Consider the following 21,150-nt stretch of genomic DNA (forward strand, 5'->3'; position numbering starts at 1 on the left):
AGTGTGAGTAAAAACTTCAAATATACTTCTTCAGCTTCATAATATTTGTCATGCAGCTGCAAGTCATTTATCAGCTTGTTAAACCTTTCAAACACATCAGTGATACTTTCCTTTGGCTTAGCCATGAAACCCTCATATTGTGAAATCAGTATCCTTCTTTGATTAGATCTAACTTCCTCAGTTCCTTCACAAAGTATTTCAATCTTTTCCCATATTTTCTTAGCAGTATCACAGTTGACAATTTTATTGTACATTACATTGTCAAGTGACTCTATCAATATCAACTGCAAGCCACTATCTAGGGAAACTTTTTCTTTCTCAGGCTCAGTGTATTCAGAAGGGACTTTAGGAGCATAATGAGTTGGAATGACCATGTCTCCATCTGTAGATTCCTCAACTCTTACCATAGGAGTGAAAGGCCCATTTTTGAGAATCTGAATATATAATGGATTGGTCATCCTGATAAACAGCAACATTTTCTTCTTCCACAAAGTGTAGTTAATTTTATCAAAAGTATGAATTTTGATGATACTATTTTTTTGTGTATTCATTCTTCCAAGATCTTGAATCTGTGTACTTTCAGACTTTGCTCTGATACCACTTGTTAGGTAATGAATAACACACAGAGGGGGGTGAATATGTTTTTGAGTTTTTCTGCTTTTCTTGATTTATTTATGGTGGTGAACAAAGTAAATTAAACCTTGTAGTGAAATGTGTTGATACCGAAATTAAACATGTAACAATAATGAACACAGATGTTTCAAAACTCACTTAATTTTATATTAAAATTAAGAATATTTTGCTACAAAATTTCTAGGCTCTTTGTTGATAAAGAGCTTAGCTCCTGCCTTGAGAGAATACAAGATTTTTTTCTTATCTAAATTGTTACTTCTTAACAAAGCATCCAGTATTTATTTTATAGAACAGTAAACACTAGTTATTACACAACATGCAACAGCATGTACTAAACCCTATTTTCAGATAATCAAATCGTTCTATTTCTGGCTTAGTGTATCTTTGTTAATCTTGCACGCCTGTGACTTTTACTTTGCCAGTTAATCTTGACCTTTGATCTTGTAATCTTCAAGTTGCTTTTGTAGACTTGTCAATCCAACTTGATTAGATTGTTTGTTGATTGATAATCTTGAATATTGAACTGGTCTACATTTTGTACTTTGAGTTTTACCTCGAGATCTCCAGTTTGGTATATAGAGAACTTGACATCTCGATAAGTATAATGGCTTATCGAGATCTCTCATTACTCTATAGATGTTTTGACTTGTAGAGGTCTCTGAGTTCTCTATAAGAGAATTTAGCTTTTCGAGATCTCTCATCTTCATGTCTTCACTTTGGCTTATCGATATCTCTGAGTTCTCTAGTGGCAAATAGACTTATCGATATCTCAGAGATCTCTAGTGATATTATGACTTGTCGATATCTCAGAGATCTCTAGTAATATTTTGACTTATCGATATCTCAGAGATCTCTAGTGATATTTTGACTAATCGATATCTCTAGAGTTCTCTAGTGAAGAAATGACTTGTCGATATCTCTAATCTTCATATATTTAATTTGGCTTGTCGATATCTCCGAGTTCTCTAGTAGCTTTCCTGACTTCTCGATAAGTCATTTTGGAGTTCTCGAATGACTTCCGTATAACACTAAATATGTGACTTGTAGAGATCTTGACTTAAACTTCCAGATAGAATTCTTAGGCTTGATATTGTTTACAGAAAAAGACTCCAGTTTGCCCTTGAACATTTTTATAGACTTTAGAATTACAATACATAATGCAAATATAGATTATCATACAACTTTCTTAGGATTGTCATATTGACTTAGTCTTGTTATTGTACATGCATGTCTTGCACAACAGTCTTTTCGTTGGCTTTCTTGATATTTTGAAAATAATTTCCTTTTCTCACTTTGTGTACGTCGTATTGTTTTAACAAATGTTGACCATTCAGGATATATTCCATTAGTTAAATAATATCCCATGTTAAATTGTTTCCATTGATAGCGAAATTTACCTCTAGAGCACGACCTTGTACCAAATCATCAAATACGGGTGACCGATCTAAAACATTTATGTCATTATTTGATCCCACAACTCCAACAAATGCATTCCAGATTCATAGATCGGATGAAGCAACCTCTTCCAATATAATTGTTGCAAGTCCTTTGTGACCACTCATGAACATTCCCTTCCATGCTTTTGGACAATTTTTCCATTGCGAGTGCATGCAATCAATACTTCCCATTATACCAAGAAAAACCACGAGTCTCGCCCATCTGTAATAGTTGTTGCACATCAATTGAGTTCGACTTTCGTAAGTATTCACCCTCAAATATCGTAATGACATTGGAGACAAAAAATTTCAAGCGTTCAACTCCGGTAATCTCTCCAATACGAACGTAGTCATCAACAGCGTCAGCAGATACACCGTATGACAACATACGCATTGTCGCGGTGCATTTTTGTAAAGGTGATAAAACTTTTCTTCTCACTACATCAATTCTCTGTTGAAAGTATGGATCAAAATTTGAAACATCATTCACAATACGAAGAAAGACATGTCTTCCTATACGGAATCTTCGTCAAAATATATTTTCTGGATATACTGGATTAGGTAAAAAATAATCCTTCACCAGACGTTGATGACCTGCTTCACGATCTCTATAAATACATTTTCGAGGCATAGATGTTGAACTCTGTCCATATAGTTTATGAAAGAGCTTGACTCAACGATTGTCTTCAAACTCTTCAATGAATTCTTCAGTAAATTCTTTAGTATTTGATTCATGTTAATTTGATTTGAAAAAATTAATACATCTTGTTTATATAAAAAGAAAAATTGAATATATTCCAACGGCCAACTTACAAACAAATAAAAACAAATACTAGCTTCCAACGGCTAGTTTACAAACAAATAAAAATAAATACTAGCTTTCAACGGCTAGTTTACAAATAAATAAAAACAAATACTAGCTTCCAACGGCTAATTTACTAATTAAAAAAATATTAGCTTTCAACGACTAGTTTACAAACAAATAAAAATAAACAAGAAAGACAAACTCTAGTTTTTGGCCATAATTTTCTCAAGCAACTTTGCATGCGCCTTCCGCTGAGCGTCATTCATTTTTGTAGTATATGTCATAATGACTTGTAAATCCATCTCAGATTGTTTCGCCTCAAGCTCCCTTAGTCGAATTTCATTAATTTATCCATTACGTCCATTTTTCTTTTGTTATTAACTTGTAAAGATTTCCATTCATCAGCTTCTGCAGCCGTGGCTTTCCATTTTCCCTTCCTTTTAGTTACAGTTTTTGTACCTTTAGGACGAACCGGTTCAAATTCATCGGATATTGGTATATCGTTATTTCTTTCTGATGAGTAAGCTCCAGAACTACTTAATTTAGTTCTTTTAGAACTCGCACTACTTAGAGGAGTTCTCCACATTGAATCTCTACGAAGTTCACACCAATGAAGCTCAAAATTAGACTTCTTCTTATAATTAGTTAAATGATCTTGTTGAGTTTTCTCAATTATTTTGTCCAAGTTTGAACCACTCCCGATTTTTTGCTGAGCCTCATCATAACACGCACCAAATTTCTGAGCACCTTCATTAATTCTTTGACACCTTTTTTTCATTGTCACAACTCCTCTTTTAATGTCCCAAGGATTATATTTTTCACAATATTGATGAATTCGCCCAAAATGCTTCAGTTTTTTGATCGGTACCGACTAATTGATCAATTGACACATCCAACCATGCACTTATTAAGAGTTTATCTTCAACCCACCTCCATTGGCCTGTAATTTCTCGTAAATTTTCGGTTTCTTCGCAATCATCATTTAGATCAATAATGTTTTCTTGACCAAAAGTCGGCACTTGCGCTTCTGGAGAATTTTGGATATTGATTGTTGTTTGTTGGGTTTCAAATTGTGGATTTGGAAATGGAGGAAATGGAAATTGATATGGAGAATTTTGAGGCTATGAAAATGGAAATTGAGAATTTTGTGAATGTGAAAATTGATATTGAAAATTTGAATTTTGAGAATTAGTAAAATTTTAGGGATTTGAAAAATAGGGACTTGGATATGGAAATTGAGGGTTTGAATTTTGAGAATTTGAATTTTGATCGACAGAAGACGGTAGATTATTTGAATTCATCTTTTTTTTGTAGGTATTTTTTTGTGGAAATAAAAAATGTGAATAAGAAGAGGGAATTGATATTTATCTAGAAAGAAATTTATCGTTATAAAATATTTACGTTTGAAATGTAACGTATACATAACCATAAAAGAAAAGAAACCAGGCAGACAGAATAGACATACTTTATCATGTTTTCACATCCTAAACAATTAAAATAGTAAAATGGGACGGGACCACCCAGGTGGGACTACCCACTTTGCTCCGACGGCAGTGAATCCCAATTTTCCATTTTCAAACCACTTCACACGGGCCGATGCATGATTTGGGTCCCCGCTGATGTTGCTCTTAGTCCAAACACCGGTCCAGCCATGTTCAGCCATGTTCTTACAGTTTCGTCCAATTTAATGCTGCAATACATTGTATAAATGCATCTCAAAACGGCTTCCTAACATATTAAAATCTATACTGCCCTCTCACATTTCTTTCAACCAAACGCCATTTGTTCCAAATCGTAATATTGGAGACGATGTTTTTTCTTGCTCAGGCTATTCTTTTGACAAATCGTCTTCTCCGCTTTGGTTTAAATGTTGATCCCAGATATTTGCTTTGTAGTAATGGTCTTAAATATACTTCCGATTAATCGATTCAACTAATCACCGGTTATCTGATTCAAAACACCTCTATCAAATAATTACCAAAAAAGAATTTTAGAACACTGATTTAAACTATCACCTAACATCATGTTCAATAAATTAAAACTAACCATTATTTAAGAATTTTAAATAAAAATTAAATCCCTCCACTTTGAAATTTAAATATATACCTTTTAACCTTTTGGCGCACACCTCCAAAAATACAGTTGAATCACTTTGAAACACACGGTGAAGTTTGGATGAAAGGCGGAAGAATGGAGCAATGTTTCACAGAGATCTATAACATGGAGAAGCAATGAATTGTGGAAATTATTTTTTTGCTAGAACGAATTATGGAATTAAGAATATGGCAAAGGCTGAAATTAAAACTAATTACTTGAACTAAATGTCAAATCACGAAATAAATGAAATAAACCAATAAGCTTGTCAAAATGAGTAATTATCTTCAGTACCAACATAATGAACATAATGATAATGGTATATTCTTAACCTTAACCTGGCAAAAAAAATCAACAAATTAACAAAAACTTTGAAGCTCCGTGCCTTTCCAAAACTATTTTGTACCATCTAGAAATCATTTACCAAGTGTCTAAGGCTGACTCTTGCTATTTCAGGAAGGTAAGAAACAGAATTCAGACCACAATGAAACAGATGAAAATTTTTAATAAAAAGAACAAAGGCGAGCTACACTACAGATGAATATAAATACAAGAGATAGAGAAAACAAACTACTATATTATGGTAACCCATGACAAGTTTTAAGTCTAGCATTCAACAAACTTCCAAGGTGATTGTTTAAAAAGTTTAGTAAACATCAACTAGCAGAAAGCATTAAAAACCAGACAGCTAAATATCTTCAACTGGTAAATATTCACATAACAGCATGTCGACGCATTTTAGGATAACAGCACTAAAGTATCCAACTACTAGGAAACATGTTGCAACGATCCAGAAGAGCAAAGCTGGCAGCCTTCAGTTCCAACCAACTTGTTCTCCCTGCAAGAAACGAAAAAAAATGTATTATAAACCAATTATGGCTATGAAGCTGTAAACAAATGCAGATCACAACGTTACAAATTGCATCCACTTGTCCGCTTGCCTCAAAAGCGAACACCATATCCATGGGAGACGCTAAACCAACTACTACAAAAAGAACCTCAATTTGTTAAGAAACTAGTGTTTGACTGTAACTTAACAAGAAGCGGAAAAACAATGGCAAATGGAATCCGTAAACATCTATTGATTGTCACGAAACTCATCTTAATTCTAGAGAAAAAGGCCCACCAATTGGCTTATCACAGGCAGATATTACAACTAGGCTGCCCTGCACATAAAAAGTCCAGCCAACAAACCAGCGATGTAGTTTGTAAATTGTCATCAAGGGTCTTGGACTGTAACTTTTTTTTTGGCTAAATATACGAAAATCTATGGACTGTAACTTTGCATGAAGCTATGTAACACTTCCACAAATTCTTACATACCACCACCACATTTAAAACATGCCATTATTCATGACATAGCACTTGGTCTGACTTTGTTCAGATAAAAAATCAAAGAACAGCCAAAATATGCAGGCCCCGTGGCTCCACGAGATTTATAATATGTGCAGTGAAGTAGAAAACCAATATAACAAAATCCGTACCACTTTCTTTAGGAGCTGCAATCGTTAGGCATCTTGCTCTGCAGGTTTAAAATTGATGACCTTAGCAATGCGTCTCCAACAATGACCCTCAATCTTTTCACAAACTCTTCACGGCTTATCTCCTTGCTCTGCAGGAAAATTAATAGGACTATGAATGCAATTACAGATTAGAGAGAAAAAAAGGTTGAAACACGTTGTAAGTAGAACCATTCCAATCAAATAAACTAGCCTTACCCTAAATAACTCAAAATTACTGCTAACTTGGTTCATTTTGCTAGGACTGATTTTATTTGAGATTGCTGCAAACAACATTGGGAAAGGCATCCATGGAGATTTGGGAGTCTTTTTCTCAGCTACTTCTGGAGATTTTGGAACTTGAACCTGAGACAATCATTTACGTACATAAAGACAAAAGCCAAGCATTTGATAAAGAAACTGGTAATACAGTACCTAATAGTGGTATACTGAAGAGTGTAGCTAATCATACAATCACCTGTGTATTTTCCGAATAGTAGAACTACTATAATTAAGATATTGTCTAATAGGCCCGTTTGTATGAATATACACAAAGCTTAACAATTTTTTCCACATAAAAAAAATCCTATAACTCCTACGTCATCATACCTATTAAGACAGCTAGTAAGAAATTGTTGCAAATAAAAACCATCAAATCAAGTATGATCCGTGCGAAACAATTGTCAAGGCTCTTAACTTGAGACTTCTCTTCACATTTTAAACTCTCTAGTACTTGAATTCAAAACTAGATAACTTCACCCAGGACAAATAAGCTCTCTAGTTTCCGCCATGACTCTTCCTGGAAAAAGCTATATTCCGTCCAAAGCAGACAAGACTAGGGTCACAAAACACAGTGCAACAAAGGATGCAACCACAATAAAAACCTGGTTGCCTACGAAGATGATCTTCTCCACTTCCCGGGCAAAAATAATTATGTTCTCAAACAAGATTAGAAGATTTGACCCCTAGCAATAAATTTTAGATAATCCCTCCAAGCAACCGAGTCAAATAGGAGTCGGTTCGGACTTGTTTCATAGCTTTCAACTGAGCGGCAGACCCAACGCGACCGACAGATAAGCCGACTTGTGGTTGCAAGCTGGAGCTGCCATAGCTTACGGCTAGAGCAATGGGGGGCCCGGCAGAGAGAAAAGCAAGGATAACGAGCGCTCCGCCCGCCAAGCGGGCGGCAGGAGCAGCGGGCAAGTGCTTGGTAGGCTCTAAAAGGCTAGAGCATGCAGGCTTCCAGCAAAGTGCATTATCCAGAAAAACCAACAGACTACTACAATTTTCACTTTGAGCTTGAGGTCAAGACTCCGATTATCATGTCAACCGATGTTAACAACTAAAGTACTAAACTGATGTAGTACAACAGACACGGATGCAAGGAGGTCAACTGTATCTAAAGCTGAGAAAGTCGGAACAGAATAATATGAAATTACCTTCTTGTCCCTGGTGAAAATCATAATAACAGCTAAGACATGATTACCCCACCATGACTATAATTAAGTCATAAGTGGATACATCACATATCAACGTAAGCACAACTGCTTTGGATTAATAAAGGTTGATTCAAACTCCAACCAGATGGATCACATGTACTTACTACCATCTCAGTTGTTTCCATTACAAAATGCAGCAGCAAAGTAACACAAGAACAGATGGAGAAATGAAAATTATGCTCGAGGAAATCAAGAAATTAAGGGGTAGGAAAAATTATCACAAAGGGGCGGAAAAGAGGAATATACAAGGAGGAGATTCAATTTGACAGATGTGTACTTTATTCAACATGTAGACATCACCTTACATCTTCAGACCAATTTGTTGAGATGAAGCACAGCTCTCCTGTACTACAGCCTTATTCCTACAGCCTAGTCATCAAAAGGAAGTGCATCGATGAGGTATTAGTACTGCACCTTCCCGATGGTCTCTAAGTAACATCGGTTGTGCACCACATGCCAATACAAATGAGCCATTTCAGGCATGTTTCTTTAATTGTGCGATCAAGTCAAGCAGCATACGGAATTTACCAATTCTGAACTTACAACTCATTATGTAGGCAATGAAAATTCCATAAAAATAATAGAAATCAATTTCAACAAGCAAACAGGAAGAACGGTATACTCACCATATCAGCTGAACCAGAATTTAACTGCAACGGAACCTCAGGTCCTTGACAAGAAGTGGTGACCCCTGAGGTATCACGCTTGTTTTCATTTTTACCCACAAGTCCTGGGAAAACAAAAGGAATTTTAAATAGTTTTATTCAGAATATAAAACTGATACACATTGGAAATAGACAAAGAGACACATCCTCAGATAGCACCCAGACATTGGCACGCCACACACAACATGACTAAATGAGTGGATAAAATCATAACTAATAGACGGTCACAATGTGACACAACTTGAATGTGCTCTTAATGACTATTTTATCTCTAGTTACCAAAGATTTCAAGAGAGTTGCAACACAAACAATTACAAGTCATACACAACACAACATAACCTGCAGGAGCTTTTGAGCAAAAGAAAAAAGAAGGAACACATTGATTAAACTATTACCTCCAGCATCAGAAGAAATCTTGTAACCAACGGCATATAGCGGATAAATATGAGTATTTTTCTTTGTACCCCACACTATATAGTGTCTTGGATCATTAAGATCATCAACCCCACTGTCATAACTCTCACAACTGGGATGAGCCTGTTTTGATCCAGGATGAACAACCTCGACATTTCCCAGTATAACACGGCATAAAATTATGTACCGAAACCCATTTTCGTCAACATCAGAGTAACTTGCACTGAAAAAAAATCAAATCAAAGAAAAACGAAAGGATAAATGCTCGTTTGTAGCAAAAAATATGACAAAAGATACAATAAGCGATGCATAAAAAAATGAACAAGAACTGATATCAAATGGCAATATTGTGCAATTATCTATGTTACATGGCCTAGAACTTGGAAATCATCAGAACATTTTAGCAACTTTAGATTACAAGAAACTATTAAATAATGGTAACTTGAGGGAGTCCAACCAAATACAAATCACCCAAATAGGATGTTAACCAATAGTGCTATCCTGCTGTCATTTTACTTTCTAGAAAAAGAAGATCCCATTCAAGTGCACTGATATCAAACTGAAATGGAACTCACAATGCTTGTTCATCTAAAAGTATAAAGCTTGTACAAGAAATATTACAAGAACAGAAAGGTTACAACTAGTGAGGAAACAATGTCCACAGCTATATGAAATAACTCATTACACTGACAGAACATGACATTTTGCTTGCTGTATCAAGTATAGATATAACATCATTAACATGCTTAACCTGAATCAGATTAAGGCACCGACATACAAGTATAGAACAACTATATTATCAATTAATGTTTGAAGTTCATACTGACCTGGTCTGAGCGCAATTTACAGGTAAAAGAAGAACACCAGAGCCATATAAAGACTTCATTTTGGACATTTCACAATCACCAAGACCATAAGTCATGACACTGGACAATTCACCTTTGGAAGCTGGAAGCCAGGCATATTTGACATTTGCATCTCCACGATACTTTTCTGTGATCTCACTTTGCATCCTGAAAAGTTCCAACTGGGTCTGCATTAAGATACCTGAACCACAAGATAATTCAATTTTGTCTACCTTGTATGAGCTCAAAGCCTTGAGAAGCATATCCCGGGCTGTATTAAAATCTATGTTTTCATGAAAAGGATCACGCCGGACCATGTTTTCCTCCTGTTGGTTCTCACCAAAAGCCTCACAAACTTTATCATCAGAACCTCTGATACAACTGTTATCGGCTTCTGCATCAATGGCAGGCTTCTTGACGACTTTAATTTGCCTAACCAGATCATTTGATTCACCAGTGCATTCCTTCATCTTTGAGTAATCCAATCCAGTTATGTCAATCTCAAGCTGAAGCTTGATATCATTGGTTCCACAAGACTCTGGGACCACACGTCCAAGAACTTTTTCATCTTCATTAGTCTTATCATAATTGGCAAAAATTTCAGGAAAGAAGCAACTACCCGCTTCATCAATCCAGGCAATTGGCTGCTGCGCACCCGTCTCTAAGTCCAGTTTCATCATGTGCAGAAAGTCTACTAAAAACATTTTTCCGTCAAGCTCTACCTCCATTGCTGCTTTCTTCATCTGGAAGTCTTTCTTAAGTGAAGTAACAAGATTCCGAGGAAGATCAGTCCATTCACCTTTTTGGTAACACATTAAGCGTGCCGGAGGGGAACTTTTTTTCAAATTGGAGTAATATCTCAGTAGAGACCTGTTCGATTGCGAACTGCACCACCCAGACTGAGATTTTGATACATCCAGCTTCCTCCGCTTACTAATCTTGTTGAGCGAAGAACCGAAGACAGACTGTGCCGCAGAATTAGTACCAGTAGCTCTTGCAGTATGTACCTTGCTTTGTGCTGCCCTCTTTCTCTTCAAATCATTGAGATGGCGGCGGCTATCCAATACCTTTCCGGACTTTGTTTCCATCTTTACTTACAAATATAACCCCTTTAAACAGATTGAAAGCCAATGGAAGAAAGATAACAACACTAGAGGACTCGGTCTTGGTTTTTCCTCAAAGAAGCCATGCCACAGCAGATGCCATTGTCACTGTAAAAATCCTGAAAAACTGGAACTACTGATCTTAAACTATAAAAGGCAAGTCAAAGTCGAGTACAACATAGAAACTCCTTGAAGATTCCAAAAACCAGTACAAAATTACCATTTCTCTAAAATTCCATATTTGTTTTGATGGGCACATAAGAGCGAAACAAATTATGACGATAACATACTTGCAGACTCGGAAACATTAGATAGTATGTAGTCATGAAATTCTTATTATTTTAAATTCATTAACACTACACAATCAAATCCAGTAAACAATCGAATTTTTATAACCAAATACTATTATTACAGCTGATAAGTAAAAACCACGGACACCGTAATTGGCAAACAAAAACCTCCAAAAGCTGTGTAACCGTTACCCAACTGTGTATCAGCAGAATCTTGTTAAATTAAAAATTAAATAAGGAGGCATTTCTTACAAAATTTGCACACTCAACAACGTAAAAATACATATAATTTTTTGCTCCAAAATTTTAATGTGAAGTGAATAAACTTCTCACTGGTTCAAAAAGGTGTATAGACCAAGGGGGAGGTAAAAACAATAGAGGTCATGCACTAGCAATGTCTATTAAAACAAATTTATCTTGGTTATGCTTTAACCCTGATGTTTGTCAGGAGGGTGAATGTGAGATGTAATCAAACTTGTCATTTCCACATCGAATATACGTGATATTAATTGCTTTAAACCTAAATACAAGAAAAACTCTGAATTCTGACTAAATGCTGCCCCAATTATAAGATATTCAAAACGGAAAATCTGGTCCTCTTGGCTATACAGCTGTAGGATTGGTATTAGGTTAAGTTCCGCCGCATTCAAGATGTTTCCATCATTAAAAATAAATGCAATTATTACATAGATTCTTCATAAATTCCTTCCGAACTCTTTGACCATAAATATTTTATTTTTCTTTTTGACAGGTGAACAAAAAATATATTGTACATGATCCAAACAACAGGGAGAAAAACGTAAAGGAGCACGCCTGACAATGCTTGTACACGTAAGCTTCTAACAATGATAAACGAATATTTCTGAAAATGAGATTGTCATTTTGTGACATATATTACATTTGAGTAAAGAATGGACCGTTAAATTTCTATGAATGACGTGACATAAAACACATATACAGGAATCTTGACACACAAAACGATAAAGTATGATGATAATTACAGAAATATTCCACGGAAAAATCCAATTGTACAACATTTAGAGCACTTATGCCAATCACTAACGTACATACTGTTACCAACATAATTGAAAAGTTCATATTTATAATCATTTACCATCAAAACTCAAAGCAACACAGCAAAACAACTAGGTTTAAGCCACCTTATCCAAAACAACTTTATCTCTTTTCAAACACCAAAAAAAATCAACAAATATAGGAACGAGAGGAAGGAAATCTTATTAAGCAAAATTTTACTGATAAGTGATAATTAACACATTACATATAATACATATTACAAACCAGGATCACCACGTTACCATAATCATGCCAACTCTTGACTTCAACTTAATAAATTCTCTATATTGAACACATTGACAAAAAATTAAAATAAACACTTAAACTGAAAAAACAACAAACAAACTTTTACAAGTTATAAATATAAACCAAATTACAATCAATGGTGATTGCAAACAAATTATCAGTAAAAACTGAAATAAAAGGTGAGAAGATAAGACTATCCCTGCAACATGACAATCAAAACATTCTACAAAATACATACCACAAACAACACATAAGGATCATCACGAAAGCTAACAACTTCAATTCAACAAGTAATACACAAAAGAAGGTAAACTAAAACTCACACTTCCACTACAAAAACAATAAAAACAATTATTCTCAAGTTCACAAAACTAAAAAATCACCAAGGATTGTCAACGAATTGAAGTCAACATATTAATAAATTTAACATACTGTCATTACATCAATTTTCAATTCAAAAACACAAACAAAACACAGATCTAGAGATATTAACCTATACAATTCACATGCATATCAACAAAATCCAATCAAAACACCTAAAAGATCATAAATCATGCTCTAAAATCGAAAAAAAAACATGCATACATACAAAAACATACACAAAAATCGAAGAGTACAGAGATGAAAGCTTTATACCAGAAGATCGATAAGAAAGATTAGATCTTTATTAATTTGCGATTGATCGATCGGCGATTTTATTAGTCTCTCAACGCTCCTTTTGAGATGAAATGTTGAAAACCCTAGGTCGATAAAATATCAACCGAGCCTCTAGTGGGACCACCGCCTTTGGTTTTTTCTTTTTTTTTCTCTTTTATTTTTTGGAGATAATAATTGCACGTGTTTTTACTATTTTGTCCTTGGGGTATGAGAAGAGGGTGGGATGGATAATGGGTGGTTTGGTAAAATAAGAACGAACGAGAAATCTGTGGATGAGACGGAAGCTTCTTGTCTTCTTGTCAATATACAGTGGGCGCCAAGTAACGTCCATAGACTATAGTATATATACAGAGATAAAGCGTATATGTATCTATTAGTATTTGCTAACTTCTTAAAACCCGTGCGATGCACGATTCCGTTAATATTTATATTTTATATAATTTTATTGAAATTCTAATATAAATAATTAAATACGTAAATTAATAATAATATAATTATAATTTGATTGTGTATAACTTTAAATTAAATCATATAGTATAGTATAAAATAGTATATGGTTGATGAGATTTGAACAATTAACCTTATTTATAAATAATAATTAAATGTTTGATGTTGGCGGGGATGTTGGGGGTTCGAACCTGTGAACTTGGTTAGTGTATTTTTTTATAAATAATAATATAAACGTTTGTTTTTGACATGATTCGAATTTATAAATTTATTTGTAATTTTATAAATAATAATATAAATGTTTGTTGTTGGCGGGATTCGAACCTGTAAGCTTGGTTTGTGTATTTTTTTTAGTATTCGGATCTAACGGTTATGATCATTTGGTTAAGAGATCTGACGGTCGTGATGGAAAGGGATAACCAAAAATAGGGTTAACCAAACTACAAATTATAGCCATGTTCGGTTATTATAATTTAGTATATATTATTATGATGAAGATTTTGTAAAAATATTTCCATATAAATCTATCCACCTATACTATCTATATTATACTATCTATTACTATTATATAAAAAAATGAAATATTAAAAATTTTGGTAGGTACTGTTTTTTGGTACACGTTAAATTTACTGAATTATCATTTTTTTACTTAAAAGTTTTATTAGCCTCATTAATCAAATTATAATAGAAAAATAAATAAAAATCGTTTTCAACTATAACACGTTGCTTTTTTTATTTCTCTCAATTAAAACAACTTCTCTAAATATCACGAACAAGTTTATTTAATAAAATATAATAATAATATTATAACCACTAATAACTAATATATTATCTTTTTCAGCTACTTAATTGTTTATTTTATTTAATTATTATTTTACTTAAAGACTTTGTTAAGTTTCTTAACTTTAACCATCCATAAATTCTTAACTGCTTTACAAAAATAACTTAGCATCATCATCCTTATTTCTCGACAAAAATCACAATCTCATCTCATAATATAAAAATCTCGTGTTCTTAAAACAATACAAAGGTCGAAACTATGTGCACCTCTAATCTGTAACGCAAATATATTTTGTACGGGTCCCGGTAAAAAATATTTGGTTTATATATTTTTTACTAATTAATGTAAAGACAAATATACTTAAAGTAATTATTATATTACAATTCAATTACATAAACAAAATAAAAAAATTATTTGATTTTTGAAGTTGAATTATTTATCTATCTATATTGCTATATTAAATATGAAACTTTACAGTCCTTCCTTCAAGTACTTAATTGCCCTTTCTTAAAAATAATTAATATTTTACTCAATTGCCCATACTTGATTAATATCTAACCAATTACATTTATAAGTAAAATACGTTGCCTTTTTTATTTTCACCAATTAAAACAACTATTTCTCTACAAATATTTTAGAAAATTCTTTTTAATCTATTTCTTTTTTAAGTTAAACATGTTGTCTTTTTCATTTTCTCCAAATAAAACAAATCTTTCACTTAAAATATTATAGACAATACTTTTTAATATATGCTAATTATCTATATATCTATCAATCTATCTATCTTCTATGCTATCTATTTATATTATTATATTAGAAACGAAATAATGAAAGTTTGGTTGGTAGTCGGCTGGTCACCATAATTATAGTAATATTTAAAATAAAACACCCTCATAAATAGATTCCTTTTCACAATATAATTATATAAATACAAATAGAATTGTAATACGTCTGATGATTTTGATTTAAATAAAATAATATATAATATTAAATAAAATTATACTATTGCTCCAATCCTAAATAAAAAATAAAAAAATTACGTACAATTAGTTGTAGCCTCGAATTAAAAATAAAATAATAAATACTAATAAAAATTTAAAAGCAAATTTGTTTGGTCGATATAATGTCATCACACTAAAACAAAAAAAAGAGCTAAAACAAAATAAATTGAAAATAAAATTTGGTTGGAAAATATAATGTCATCAGACTAAAATAAAATTATGCATATTATCAATTCGGTCTAAAACATAATAATATTTATTCCGGACTAAAATAAAATTAAACAAAAAAACTAAATATAACTAGGTGGATTTGGTTGATATAATGGGTGTGAGACTACCAAGATTGAATATCTCAGGTTAAAACAGTATAATAAACCTATCTAGCTAAAATTTATTTTATCAAACCAGGTTACAACATAATGCGTTGGTCGTTATAATGTAATTCGAATAAAATAAAATATATCATCTATTTGGCTTAAAAAAATATTTAACCAAAGCTAAAATAAAATTAAAACAAACTAAATGTAATTAGATGGTTGATATAATAAGGCTAAAACAAAATAATGTATATTATTGATGTACGCTAAAACTAAAATTAAATTCAAACTAACGGTAATTCTTATATTACTAATCCGTGTTAAAACAAAATTAAGTCTGCCTATTTCGTTGTTAGGTAGAATGTAGACTTACGATTGAAATATTAAAAGTTTGATTGCAGATCCGTGTGTAAAATGTTTGAGTTTATATAACTACGGGGTTTTTCAATTTCTATAATATCCAAAACTATTTTAATAAAATGAAAATTAAGGTGATTCCTTAGTTAATATAATTATGTCGGACTAAAATAAATTAACACATGCTATTCATCTCGGCTAAAAAAATTATACAATTGATTCATGATAAATCAAAATTAAAATAAGAAAATAAATATACCTGCTAATATAAAATAATATGTACGTTTATTCGGGTTAATATAATTTTTTTATTATTGATACATAAACTTTTTATCATTGATCCGGATTTAAACAAATTAAACTTAAAATAAATTTAAATATAATTAGTTAGATTTGTTGGGTATAACAAAGTAAAGATAATTTGTTTACTATTGATTTGAGGTAAAATTTATCTTTTAATTAAAATATTATAATATTTTGTGAACACACCTATGAATTTTAACAAAACTAAATCTTTCAATCAGTGATATTTTTTTAAAAAACTAAAATTTCACTAAATTATACGCATGCATGTTTAAAATAATTATCAAAAAATTATAATAAATAAATTTCAAAGTTTAAAATGTTCACTTCAAATTAAATTCAAAATTTATATAATATTAAAAACAACTGTGCATCGCACGGGTTTTAGGCTTGTACTATATTATAATAGACGAAACATTAAAAGTTTGGGAGTCGGTCGGTCGGTAGTTGCTGAAATTACTTAATTACCCTTAATTATGTATTCTATATCTAATTGTCTAGTTAGTCAATTGGTCAATTCCAATCCTTATTGATATTAGAGTCAAATTCCGTAGTCAATTTAATAAATATTTCATATACAACTCTATATTATTATTAATTGATATTAAAGTCAACTTCTTCTACCAATTTAAAATTCTAATTCATAATTAAGTATATATTATTCTAATTGATATTTCGGACTAATAAATAATTTAAGCAAGCTAAATATAATTAGTTTAATTTAGTTGATATAATGTGCATCGGGATAAGAAAAAATAATATATATTACTCATCCGTCTAAAAAATTATACTATTGAATTATAATAAATAAAATAATACATATTAGTCATCGAAGTTAATTAAAATATAATTCAACCAACTAAAATAAAATCATATACATTAAATATTTGGGCTAAAATAAAATTATCTTATTGATCGAGACATAAAAAATTAAAATTAAACTAAATTTAATTAGCTGAATTTGGTCATAGTAATGGGTCTCGCGCTAAAATAAAATAAAGTAAAACACTAATATGTGACAAATTAAATTAATATCAAATTAGGCATAATTCGTATCCTATTGATATGAATCAGAAATTAACTTTTAACCAAACATAATTTTTTTTAAAACACACATAAAATGATCAATAAACTATATCGTTCAATCAATACTATTGTCTTTTTCAAATAGCTCTTATAATTTATCTATTAAGTAATAAACTTTCTAGAAATAATATTTTTATTAAAGTTCCAAATTAATAGAAACATTGTATTTTTATTTTCAAAAAAACTATAAAATCTCTATAATATTTTTAAAAACCTATGAACATATATGTGTATTAATATAATTATCATGAAGTCATATTATTTAAAAAGGTAAAAATAAAAAATAATGAATAAATTTTACAAACTCAATTTAGAATATTTTTGTTTAAAAAAATAATATAATATTAAAAAAGATTTGTGCATCTGTGCATCGCACGGGTTTAAGTTAGTATTATATTATAATAGACGAAATATTAAAAGTTTGGTAGTTGGTCGATTAGTATTTACCGAAATTACTTAATTACCCTTATTTAATTATTTAATTCTAATTACTGGGTCGATCAATTCTGATTCTAATTGATATTGAAGTCAATTTCCTCTATTATTTTACCAATCTCAATTTTATTTTATATCGAACTCTATATCATTATAATTTATATTAAATTCAACTTCTTCTACCAATTTAAATTTTAATTCATATTGAGTTTTATATTATTCTAATTTATGACTTCGGGCTAAATTAAATTTAAGTAGACTATATATAATTTTTAAGATTTAGTTGATATATAATGTGACTCGTGTTAAGATAAAATAATAATATTATCAATCCCCTTAAAAAATTATACTAATGAACTTGGATAAACAAAATAATATATTTTTACTTATACAGGATAAAAAATACATTATACAATTGATTCAGACTAACACAAAACTAAAATAAAAATACAATTCGACCAACAAAAATAAAAATCATATATACTAATTATTCAATCTAGAACAAAATTATCTTATTGATCCAGACTTTAAAAAAAATTAAAATAAACTAAAAATAATTAATTTGATTTGGTCGGTGTATTGGGCACTAGGCTAAAATAAAATAATGTAAACTACTTATCTGAGATAGATCAAACTAATATTACACTAAGTATAATTCGTATCCTATTGATATGAACTAAAAAATCAAATTTTAATTAAAACATAAATGTTATTTTTTTAAGAAAATACACATAAAATTATCAATAAAATTATATCGTTCAATCAGTAATATTGTCTTTTTCAAATATCTTTCATAAAGTTATAGTTAATCGATTAAGTAAATATCATGCTAAAATAATATTTTTTTAAGGTCCCAACATAATGGAGATATTATATTTTTACCCTCAATAAAATAATAATTTCCTTATAATAATAATTTTCCCCCTTACCAATGCTATTACTTTAAATACGTTTAGATGTTCCAAAAAATTATGAACATATACGTCTACTAATGAAGTCATATCATTTAAAATTTTAAATGACAAAATTAAGAATTGAATTCAATATATTTTTAAAATATATATATATAATATTAAAAAAATCTGTGTGATTCGTGCATCGCACGGGTTTTAAGCTAGTACTATTATAAGTAAAACATAGAATAATTTGGTTGGTTGGTTAACAGTTTCCAAAAAAATACTTTCACCTTCTAAAAATATAAATTATGAAAAAGAGTACCAAATCATCCACACACCAATATTATTCAAGTCTATCACTTTTTGTATAGACTCTCCCACTTTTCTATTGGTTCTGCACCCGCAACAAAACGACTTATAACATGTAATAAAATAATTTTTTAAGATTTTAACGATCTAAATTTTGAAACTTCCAATAACATAATGCATACAAAATAATACGTAAATATTTTAACTGCATTAATATCAATAATAAACAATTATTTTTTTAATTTTTTGTCATAAAATATTTAAATAATAAAATTACAAGTTTTATAATCAATCCGGGTATCGCACGGGTTAAAGGCTTTATAAGCGAAACATGATTTCGTTTGACAAGTTGATTAAACCTTCCTAAAAAGCATGTTAACACCTTCCAAAATAAAGTTTAAACAAATAAAATTTTATTTAAAAAATTAAATCATGTATATAATATAACTACAAACCCTATGAATTATTATCCAACTTTATCTCTAATTGCACTCAACATCTTTTTTACCTCTTTTGTAGAAAATCAAATACTTCCAAAATTAATTTTAGTAATTCAAATTATAATATAATAAAATAATTAATAAATCAAGAAAAAATTAAAAAACAATATTTAAAAAAAACAATACAAAGTTATCCACATATACAACTCGTATTCAAGACTCCCAAATTCTCATAGGCTCTGCAGTGGCACAACGACTAATTCTCAACTTCCTTCTTACTTTTTTTTGTAGAAAATCAAATACTTTTAAAATTAATTTTAGTAATTTAAATTATAATATAACAAAATAATTAATAAATCAAGAAAAATTTTAAAAATAATAAGCGAAACATGGTTTCATTTGGTCGGTTGGTTAACACCTTCCTAAAAAAGTATGTTAACACCTTCCAAAACAAAGTTTAAACAAATATAATTTTATTAAAAAAAATAAATCATGTAGATAATATAACTATATGAATTATTATCCAACTTAATTTCTAATTGCACTCAACTTGTTTTTAACCTCTTTTGTAAGAAAGCAAATGCTTTCAAAATTAATTTTAATAATTCAAATTATAATATAATAAAAAAATTAATAAATCAAGAAGAATTTAAAAAATAATAATTAAAAAAATAATACCAAATCATCTACATATACCACTCTTATTCAAGACTACTAATTTCCAATAGGCTCTACACTAGCGCACAAAGCGAACTTTTTTCTTACCTCTTTTGTAAAAAATCAAATACTTTCAAAATTAAGTTTAGTAATTCAAATTATAATATAACAAAATAATTAATAAATCATGAATTTTTTTTTAAAAAAAAATTTAAAAAATAATACCAAGTCACCCGAATATACCACTCCTATTCAAGACTCTCAATTTCCTATAAGCTCTGCACTGGCGCAGCAAAGCGACCTATACTCAACTTCTTTATTACTCTTTTGTAAAAAATCAAATATTTTCAAAATTAGGTTTAGTAATTCAAATTATAGTATAACAAAATAATTAATAAATCAAGAAAAAATTAAAAAATAATATTTAAAAAAAATATCAAGTCATCCGCATATACCAATCCTATTCAAGACTCCCAATTTCCTATAGGATCTGCACCGACGTAGCAAAGCGACCTATAGACTGTAGCAAGATGTCATTTTAAATTTTTAATTATCTAAATTTTCAATCATTCAATAATATAATGTATACAAAATAATACGTAAATATTTGAACTTCATTAATCTCAATCTCGAATAAGTCGAAATACATTGAAAATACATACACCGTCGCGTAATAGTGCACCTACACGCTTACTAATTTTTATGATTTGTATAAAATAAAAAAATAAAAAATTTGCAAATATTATAATCAGCCCGTGCATCGCACAGGTTACATGCTAGTATAGATGATATATCATTTCTTAATTTAACATTTTGTTTATTCACTATTACGGGTCGTTTGTTTTAACACGTGGTATCAGG

The 21,150-nt window shown here is 30.5% G+C and overlaps 2 protein-coding genes across 4 annotated transcripts; both read right to left on the reverse strand.

Annotated features, from left to right (window-relative positions):
- Positions 1-2,247: 2,247 nt before the first annotated feature.
- On the reverse strand, positions 2,248-4,537 carry LOC141664863 (uncharacterized). Its single transcript, XM_074470817.1, has 3 exons — positions 4,409-4,537; positions 3,233-3,745; positions 2,248-2,520 (listed from the first exon to the last, which is right to left on the reverse strand). Exons 1-3 carry the CDS (start codon positions 4,535-4,537, stop codon positions 2,248-2,250), a joined length of 915 nt encoding a protein of 304 aa, XP_074326918.1.
- A 988-nt stretch (positions 4,538-5,525) lies between these two features.
- Positions 5,526-13,397, reverse strand: LOC141664277 (inactive poly [ADP-ribose] polymerase RCD1-like). Of its 3 annotated transcripts, none has more exons than XM_074470197.1 (7): positions 13,240-13,397; positions 9,873-11,112; positions 9,027-9,268; positions 8,593-8,696; positions 6,687-6,833; positions 6,453-6,580; positions 5,526-5,806 (listed from the first exon to the last, which is right to left on the reverse strand). In XM_074470197.1, the coding sequence occupies exons 2-6, from the start codon at positions 10,976-10,978 to the stop codon at positions 6,461-6,463; spliced, it is 1,719 nt and encodes a 572-aa protein (XP_074326298.1). In that variant the 5' UTR covers positions 10,979-11,112; positions 13,240-13,397; the 3' UTR covers positions 5,526-5,806; positions 6,453-6,460. The 3 variants fall into 3 exon arrangements, with proteins under 3 accessions (XP_074326298.1, XP_074326299.1, XP_074326300.1); XM_074470198.1 differs by having other exon boundaries at positions 9,873-11,120; positions 13,240-13,393; XM_074470199.1 differs by having other exon boundaries at positions 9,873-11,101; positions 13,240-13,381.
- Between the last annotated feature and the right edge of the window lie 7,753 nt (positions 13,398-21,150).

Source organism: Apium graveolens, chromosome 6 (genome assembly GCF_009905375.1).
Source record: "Apium graveolens cultivar Ventura chromosome 6, ASM990537v1, whole genome shotgun sequence".
NCBI lineage: Eukaryota > Viridiplantae > Streptophyta > Magnoliopsida > Apiales > Apiaceae > Apium > Apium graveolens.

Excerpts from the sequence above, each read along its gene's own strand:
- LOC141664863 (XM_074470817.1), bottom strand. The coding sequence starts at position 4,537 with ATGGCTGAACATGGCTGGACCGGTGTTTGGACTAAGAGCAACATCAGC. Across the intron at positions 3,746-4,408 it reads CTGCCGTCGGAGCAAAGTGG|TCGGTACCGATCAAAAAACT; the intron begins GTAGTCCCACCT and ends TTGATCAATTAG. Across the intron at positions 2,521-3,232 it reads ATAACAAAAGAAAAATGGAC|AGAATTGATGTAGTGAGAAG; the intron begins GTAATGGATAAA and ends TACTTTCAACAG.
- LOC141664277 (XM_074470197.1), bottom strand. The coding sequence starts at position 10,978 with ATGGAAACAAAGTCCGGAAAGGTATTGGATAGCCGCCGCCATCTCAAT. Across the intron at positions 8,697-9,026 it reads GATTTCTTCTGATGCTGGAG|GACTTGTGGGTAAAAATGAA; the intron begins GTAATAGTTTAA and ends TTGTTTTCCCAG. Across the intron at positions 6,581-6,686 it reads GTAATTTTGAGTTATTTAGG|AGCAAGGAGATAAGCCGTGA; the intron begins GTAAGGCTAGTT and ends ATTTTCCTGCAG.